Here is an 8,288-nt window from a genome sequence, read left to right on the forward strand (position 1 = left end):
TTCCTGTCCGCGGAGTATCCAAGCAGATCCAAGGACCCAGGAAAACCCAGATCCCATTCTGCCCAACTACTGGCCCCAGAAGCAAAGCCAGAAAAGCAAAGAATTCTGCCCTGATGGTGCCCGAGGGAAGGGAAGCCACCTGCCATTGTGGCACTGGCAGTCGACTGGAGCCGAGCCCGGTGTGGACTGGACCAAAGCCCTCTCAGTGTGGCCGCTGGGGGGTGCTGTTCTCAGAGCCGCCTCCACCTCTCCAGGGCCCCAGTGCGGACCTAAGGAGGTGGCCTCCCAGGTCACTGGCAAGCTGGGGGCGGGCCGGGAAAGCTGGATGGACCTCTTCCGGGCTTTCCTGCCCAGTGTTGCCGAGAAGGGGACAGAGAGGACGCTGGAGTGCCTGCTGCACACTGCTGGGTCCGCATCCCATGTGCTCGTGACACCTATGAGGCCCCTGTCGAGCCCTTTACATTTGCAGAGTCCTCTCCCCCCATTGCGGGCGTTATATGCTCCCTTTCTGAACGGGCCAAGGATGGGAATGCTTGGGAATGAGTTTGAGATTGCCAGGACCTGGGGGTGGGAGTGGTGCTGGTGGGGGTGATGAGGTTACAAGCTGGGACTGAAAAGGCTTAGGGGCCAGACTGTGATGCGCCCTGAATCGGCCGCATGCGCTCTGGGGCTGGGGCGCCCTGCAAAGGTGGAGAGCCCCTGGATGTTTTGGAGCGTCGGAGGGTCGGTTTCCAGGACAGTCTTGAAGCAGTGCCGCTGCGGACGGCTGCGTCCACTTCTTTTGCAAAGTCCTGCAACTTGGGCCGGGAGGTACTGGAGCCTTTGCCTCTGCTCAGATCAGGGACCGAATCTTCGACGGCTGGGGAGAGACAAGAGGGCTCGCAGCGAGCTGGGGGCGGCGGGGGGAGACGCCGCGGACCAGCTCGCCCCCTCCTGCGCCTGCATCGCGGGCCGCGACCGCCAGATGCCGCTGTGGCGCGGCGCGCGGCGAAAGCGAAAGCGGGGCGGGAGGCGCGCGGACATGGGGGGGGACGGACCACTGAGGGCGCCGGGGTGGGGGGGATGCTGGCGCGGGGAGGGCGGGGCCCCGGCCTGCGGCACCAGCCGCCTCCGGCGCGTCCCTCCCCAGCCGGCTTCGCGAGGTGGTTCGCTCCGGTAGCTCGGCTCTCGCCGGTTCCGGCGAGCGGGCGAGGCGGGGCGCGGGCACCGGCGCGGCGGACTCCAGCGCAGCGCGCCCCGGTCGGCACCGGCGCCGCGGGTTCCGCCGCACCCCGCGCCTGCCGCCGCGATGCTGGGGCTGCTCGTGGCGCCGCTGGTCCTGGCGCTCGTCTACTTCGCGCTGCTGGACGGTTGGTACCTGGTGCGCGTGCCGTGCGCCGTGCTGCGCGCGCGCCTGCTGCAGCCGCGCGTCCGCGACCTGCTGGCCGAGCAACGCTACGCGGGCCGCGTGCTGCCCTCGGACTTGGACCTGCTGCTGCACATGAACAACGCGCGCTACTTGCGCGAGGCCGACGTGGCGCGCGCCGCGCACCTGACGCGCTGCGGGGTGCTGGGGGCGCTGCGCGCGCTCGGGGCCCGCGCCGTGCTGGCCGCCTCGTGCGCGCGCTATCGCCGCTCGCTGCGCCTGTTCGAGCCCTTCGAGGTGCGCACCCGCCTGCTGGGCTGGGACGACCGAGCGTTTTACCTGGAGGCGCGCTTCATCAGCCTGCGCGATGGCTTCGTGTGCGCGCTCCTGCGCTCCCGCCAGCATGTGCTGGGCACCTCGCCGGAGCGCGTCGTGCAGCACCTGTGCAAACACAGGGTGAGCACCTTCTTCCCCCCTCCCCGGGCCCCTGAGGGTTCCTGGTCCCTGCCCCCTCCTCTAGGGAAGGCCACCCCCTTGGGGTGCTCCTGTCCCGCTGAGTGCCACACTCCAGCCCTTACTTTTGGACCCAGGGCCTCACTTCACTGATGGCCATTCTCCCTGGGAGCTCCCAGGGTCCCTGAATCCACTCCTCATACACGTTCTTAGCGTGCTCCCCGCCTGCCACTTCTTAAGCTCGCCTCTCAGGACTCCATGCCACCCCACGCGGTACCCCCCCCCCCCCCCCCCCCCCCCCGCTTTTCCCCCAACAGGGAAGCCCTGACCAGGCCTCTCCCGTGCACACACCTTGGAGCTGAGGGCTTGGGTCACCACCACCTGGGTTTGGGGTTGGGGGACTGAACTCACAGAGCTGCAAGCCCTTCTGCCTTTTCCAGTTGGCGAGAGGGCCGCAGTGCCCGTGTGGGGCCAAAGGACCCTCCCCAGGGCCTGCTCCTTCCAGCACAGCCCAGCCTGGCTACCGCGGCGTGGCAACGGGGCCCTGGGGACGACAGCCCTGGGGACGACAGCCCTGGGGACGGCAGCGCGCCACCACCGGAATGGTTTCCAGGGCAGGCTCCGGCCTGAGGCGGCGTCCCGAAAACTTGCCTCAGGAGCTTCCGTGCCAAAGCCGGGGCCTGCCCCAACCCCTGGGTGCTCTAAACGAGGGCGCTGCCCTCTCTGGCTTTGAACAGGTGCCTCCTGAACAAGGGGGAACACGGTCTCATGTTAATCGTGAGAGGGTGGTCTTTCCCCCATACCGGAGGTGGGGAAACTGAGGCTCACAGAGGCCATGGGCATAGCTCCCTGGTTTTCTGTCTCTGGACACCCCCCCAAAGGTCCTGGGTGTCCCCCACCCCACAGGGACAGAGATGCTCCATACGCCCTTTCACGTGTAAGGAGGCCGGCGTGGGGAGTCTCTGGTCACGGAGGCTTTAAGTCAAGGGACTGAGAGCTGGGACTAAAGACAGAGGGAGTCTCTCCTACAACAGAGGGTGCCGGGTGGCCGGTGGGGGCTGGAAGCGACTTCCAAGAGAGCCGATAGTGCGGCTCAGCAGGTGTGCCCGAGGATGCCCGGCCACAGATGGGAGGGCCAGGGCATGGCCAGGAGGAACCCAGGTGCCTAGGCTAGGAGAGGTGGGCCCCAGGCAGAGCCTACACGGGGCAGTCTGAGCCCAGTGTCTGGGCTGAAATGCTCCAAGTCCAGTTTCGCCACCGCTGGCCGGGAGGAGAGTGTTCCCAAAAGCCTGGGCATTGAGCAGAGCTCCCCTCACTCCGGGGGAGGCCAGGGCTGCCACTCTACTTGTCCCCGTTCCCCTGGGAACACCCCAAGCCCGTCCCCGAGGCCTGTGACCTCTCAGGCCTGGCCCGGCAGCCTCTTGCCTCCCCATGATGGCTGGCTGCGTGGGGGTGGGGTGGGGGGGCGGGGGGATCGCAGCAGTGGGCCCAGAGCTTCTGGTCCAGCTTCTCGTGGTACGCTGGAGAAGAGAGGTTCACGGCAGCCCCCGTCCAGCACTTTCCCAGCAGAGGGTGGCTGACAGCCACCCTTCCACTCCCCTGCTCCAGACTCCTGAGGCCTCTGGCACCTCCGGGTCACCCGTCACCCCTCTCCAGCCAGCTGGCCTCAGAGGGCTTTGCCTGGGTTCTGGGGACACACGGACGGCTCCGGTGTGGCCCTGTTGGGGAGACAGGCCTGAGGAAGGAGGATAGTGTCTCGAGACAGGAGGATGAATGGCACTGGGGGCCTCAGGGAGGGAGGGCCACCTGCAAGGGGAGGCGGAGGGCACGTTCCAGGGGGAACAGCGTGAGCAGAGGCCCAGAGGTGTGAAGGCCGCACCCTGGCTGGCCACCCCTCCCTGCACCCCTGCTCGTTCCCGGGGCAGTGGGGCTGTAGGAATGTCACCCCTCCCTGCACCCCTGCTCGTCCCCGGGGCAGCGGGGCTGTGGGAATGTCACCCCTCCCTGCACCCCTGCTCGTCCCCGGGGCAGTGGGGCCGTGGGAATGTCACCCCTCCCTGCACCCCTGCTTGTCCCCCGGACAGCGGGGCCATGGGAATGTCCCCCTGTCGCCCTGCAGGTGGAGCCCCCCGAGCTGCCAGAGGACCTACGGCACTGGATTGCCTACAACGAGGCCAGCAGCCAGCTGCTCAGGGCTGAGAGCGGCCTCAGTGATGTCGTCAAGGACCAATGACCACCACACCCAGCCCGCCAGCCTCAACGTGGGGGCGCTTGCCTGCCGGTCCCTGCCTGCCAGGGCCAGAGGGTGCGGGATGGACCCGCCAGGCCCACGTCTCCCAGCTGGAGCGGTCCACGACCAGCCCTGTCGGCCCAGCACCGCCCCCCCCCCACCGCCCCAGCCCGCTCAGGCCTCCCCCTCCGCCCATTACTGATGTCCCCCTCCCCCATACTGTGCTGGGCACGGGATGGGGGTGACTCAGATGCCCTGACACAGCTCTGCCCTCAGGGTGGAGGTGACGGGAAAAGTGGGAGGCCCAGGACCCTTGGCACGTGGGCTGTGGGGGGTGGGAGTCCGGCCCCACCCTGTGGGTGAAGCCAGTCTGGGGCCCCATGGTGTAGGTCAGAGCCACCGGGGCCCCAGAGCTGCCTCCTTCCACCCTGTCCCGGAACCCGGCCGCCAGCTGGAGCCAGGAGCGCAGGGATGCCCCCCGATTCCTTGCCTGCCCCCCACGCTGATCTCTGCCTTACAGCTGCAACGGGAAAGCTGCAATGTTTCTGTTTTATTTAAAGAAACCCCAAGATTAAAGGGTTTTTAATGTCAGTGTGCTGGGGGAAGACCTCATTTCTGAAGCCCCCACCCCCCAGGGAAGCAGCGGGCCCCCACAGGTGTTTTCTGGTATGGGGGCTGTCTAGGCTTCTCGGGGTCCCACAAACTTAGGGACTAGGTGGGCAGGGCAGGACTGGCCCCTCTTGCACAGAGCATGGGACCGAGGCCAGGAAGGATTTGCCCCACTCCCCTTGCAGACCCTGGTGCTCTCCTTGTCCCCATCTCTTGGGGTTTGCTGTCCCATGTCCCAGTCTGCGGATGGCTGGTGCAGGTTTCTGGTTTGGTCCCAGGGTCCAGTCCGTGATCCTCCAGAGTTTGGGAGGCTAGGCCTCAGACTCTGGGGTTGCTGGGGCGGGGAAGTGGGACAGCAGGTGGGGCAGAAGGTCAGTGGACCTTAATGGGTGGGGACAGCACAGGGGCCCTTCTGCAAGCCCCTCAAAGAGGACAGGAAGTGTGGCCACCGGGATAGAAGACAGGTGAGCGATGGCATGGGCCACGTCGTGCTCTGACCGCTTGCTCAGGAGGGCCCCAGTCCGGGGGCCCGGAAAAGAACGGGTAGTTGGAAAAGTTGGGTTTGCAACGTGGCCTTCGGAGATGGGGGAGTGATGCGGCCCGGCTGAGGTCACGTGGCTGGCGAGGCCGGGCCTCCCACCTGCCTTGAGCAGCCGGCCTGCAGCCCGCGAGGGTGTTTGGGCTTCTGCAGGGAGTGAAGGACCAGGGACAACCTGGGGCGGGGGAACTTGGGGGGTCCATACAGGTGTCAGGACAGATTCCCCACGGGGACTGTGGACGGGAAGCTGCGCACAGTGGGTCTGGGTCCCAGCAGGTCCATCCGGTGGTGGTGAGTTGCCAGCTGGCAACCCGGAGCAGGGCAGGGGCTGAGGAGGCAGGACGGGTCCGTGTGTCTGTGTGAGGTGTTCAAGGTGGTGGGGCATCTGGGCTGGACGTCCCTGTGTCCCAGGGGCGCTGTAGTTTCTTTGTCCGCTCGAGGGAGATACACCCCAGCCAGATGGGGGCAGAGGGGAGGGGAGGCTCCCTCTTGCTTTTTCTGTTTGGAGAAGGTCTGACCACAGAGGGGTCTTTGCTGACCAGGGGACACGCGTCCAGGGCACAGGGCTGGCCAAAGTGGGGCTTGGGCTGCCCCACCCTCCCCGCCTAGGAACCAGGTGACCTTGGGGGGGTATCTCTCCTCTTTCTGCGTTCTTTGTGACCCCACGCACCACCTCCTCAATCCTAAGGCCCCAAGTGTTGGCAGCTGGTGCGGCCACCCCAGGGCCAGCCCTCCCGGGGCCCCACCTGTGGCCTCCCCAGCTCCTGGGGGTGGGGGGGCGGGACACAGGGATGTGCAGATCTGACCTCAGGTGTCCTCAGGGCTACAGACAGAGCAAGGGCTTTCCTTGGGCTCAGGTCACTTGGCAGCTCCCGCCAGGGGAGGGCAGGGTAGCCCCGTGCTTAGGTGGTGATGGGGCAGGGGTGCCCTCTGTTTGCCAGGCTGGCACTGTGTGAAGACCCCGCGGGTGCGCCTGGCCAGCCACCTGCTTCCTCCAGGGGTGAGGTGGCTGTGGAGCCGGGTGCGCAGTCTCACTCCCCCCCCTCCCCCCGCACCTTGAAGAGCTCAGAAGCTGTATCCTTGCTGCCCCACTGGAAGCTGAGGCCAAGAAAGGGCTGTAGTGACGTTTCACTTTGTCCCCGTGGTCCCCAAGGGGCCCGGGCCCCTTGCCTCCAAATCCTGGGCCTGGTAGAGACTCTCTGGAAGCCTGGCCATAATGCGGAGTCTGGAAAGTGCCCAAGCCAGAGGGCAGCGAGGGGAATTGGGGCCTGGAGAGGGGCAGTGACACCCTGGGGTCATTCAGGCCCCAAGGCTGCCGATGTGCAGTGTACTGGACGTGTCTCCTGCCTCCACCTCCGCACAGTGCTGCCGAGCCAGGCCGTGGCCCGCGGGTGGGGGGCAGGCCTCAGGAGGGGGAAGCAGGGGTCTGAGGTTCGGCGGCGGCCGAGGCTGCTGCTGCCCGGCTGGCTGGCTGGGGGCGTGGCAGGGAGCCCAGCTCTGGCCCTGGGTGTCTGGGATGAGCTGGCACGTCTTCAGTGCTCCACGGGCATGGTCTCTCACTCCAGCTGTCCCCCGGGGCCAAGGTCATGGTACGCCCAATGTCGGGGGGCAGGGTGACTGAAGCGCGTGGAGGTGTGTGGGCGTCAGCTGGCCCAGAGGCATCCCACGTGCACTTGGGAAGGCCTGGGCCGATGGGGCAGGCAGCCTGTGCCCCCCTGTGCCCTCTGCCCAGCGTCCCCTGCTGCGGCTGCAGCACCCCCGTGCCGGACATGTGGAGCGAGACATACCCACCCTTGACCTCAGCTTCCCTTCCACCCAGGGGGCAGGGGTGGGGTCGATGCCCCCCAGGGTCTCGGGACAGATTCTAGGGGTGGGGACAGATCTGCCTTGGGCTAGGGAGCCTGTCCTGGTCTCCGGGGCCGTGGGACTGGTTTGCAGGAAGGCCGGCCCAGGATGCGTTTCTCCTCCCAAGCCTCTGTTTCCCCTTCTGTGAAATGAGGCCAAACGGCCCTGGATGAGAAAAGGGCCAGGTGCCCAGAATGGGCCTGACTCAGCTCAGCTCCCCCGGAGGCCAGCTCCGGGGGCTCTCGGCACCCGGGAAGGAAAGAGGTCATTTCTGCCCTGACTTTGTTTATTTTCTGCAAGCGGGCAGGGAGGCCCCTGGCAAGGCTCTCACCCCTTGAGTCCCGTGATTAACCGGAAGCTTCTGGAAGCGTGCGGCTACGGGTGGCCTCTGGTGGTGGCAGGCCCTTCAGGGAAGGAGTGGGGCCCCCAGCGGGGCCAGGGCCCTGACACCGAGCTTGGTGGCCTGCACGGAGTTGCACAGATCGCGGAAACAGCAGTAGACGGCGCGGGTGCTCCCCATGCTGTCGGGGTCGGTGGCAAAGCAGGAGTTGGAGCAGGACCGGGTCACCAGGGGCATCTGGTTGAAGGGGTACTCTGCCAGGGCGGGCAGGTGTCAGCGCCTGCTCTGCCATGGCCCGGTGCCCTCCCCGACTGCCCCAACCTCCACGCCCTTGACCCTGCGGCCCCCAAAGTGATGGCTGGGCCTGGAAGCCGTCCGTGCTCCTGTCCCAGCCCTGAGGTGGGAGCCTGGGGCCCCGGGGCCGATGCCGCCCTCGTGCGGCACCACAGAGGCAGGCCGTGGGGGCTCCGCCTCGGGGCCCCACCCCCAGTCCTGAGGGCCTTCTGGGGGAAGGTGACCACTGCGGCCCCCCCGGCCCGTTGTGGGCCAGACTCACCGGCCTCCATTAGCACCACCGTGGTCATACAGGCCGTGGCCTCCGGCTTGCAGCGAGTAACGTTCTTGCATAAATGAATGGCCGTGGGCTGCTCGCATGTAAAGCATCTGAAGGCCTCACCTGGGCGAGGGATGGGGCAGACGTCGTCGCCTGGCCTTGAGACCCATCTTGGAGGAGGCCGCGTATGGTCTAACCCCTGGGCCGTACCCCACGTGCCCCCTGGCCTGTCTCCCTCGCCATCCCTGTTGGGGGACGCGGCCCGCCTCGCCACAACCCTGCAAGGCCCGGGGCTCCGACCCGTGGACTGGAACGCTGCATTCCTCTGTTGTGCCTTGGTTTTCCCGCCTGGAGAGTAGGGCTTCGAAGCCCGTC

General features: G+C 66.9%; 1 protein-coding gene across 1 annotated transcript; it reads left to right on the top strand.

Annotated features, from left to right (window-relative positions):
- Positions 1-1,222: 1,222 nt before the first annotated feature.
- Positions 1,223-4,619, top strand: THEM6 (thioesterase superfamily member 6). The gene is made up of 2 exons (XM_042923773.1): positions 1,223-1,801; positions 3,918-4,619. Exons 1-2 carry the CDS (start codon positions 1,289-1,291, stop codon positions 4,029-4,031), a joined length of 627 nt encoding a protein of 208 aa, XP_042779707.1. The 5' UTR covers positions 1,223-1,288; the 3' UTR covers positions 4,032-4,619.
- Positions 4,620-8,288: the final 3,669 nt, after the last annotated feature.

This window comes from Panthera leo, chromosome F2 (assembly GCF_018350215.1).
Source record: "Panthera leo isolate Ple1 chromosome F2, P.leo_Ple1_pat1.1, whole genome shotgun sequence".
NCBI lineage: Eukaryota > Metazoa > Chordata > Mammalia > Carnivora > Felidae > Panthera > Panthera leo.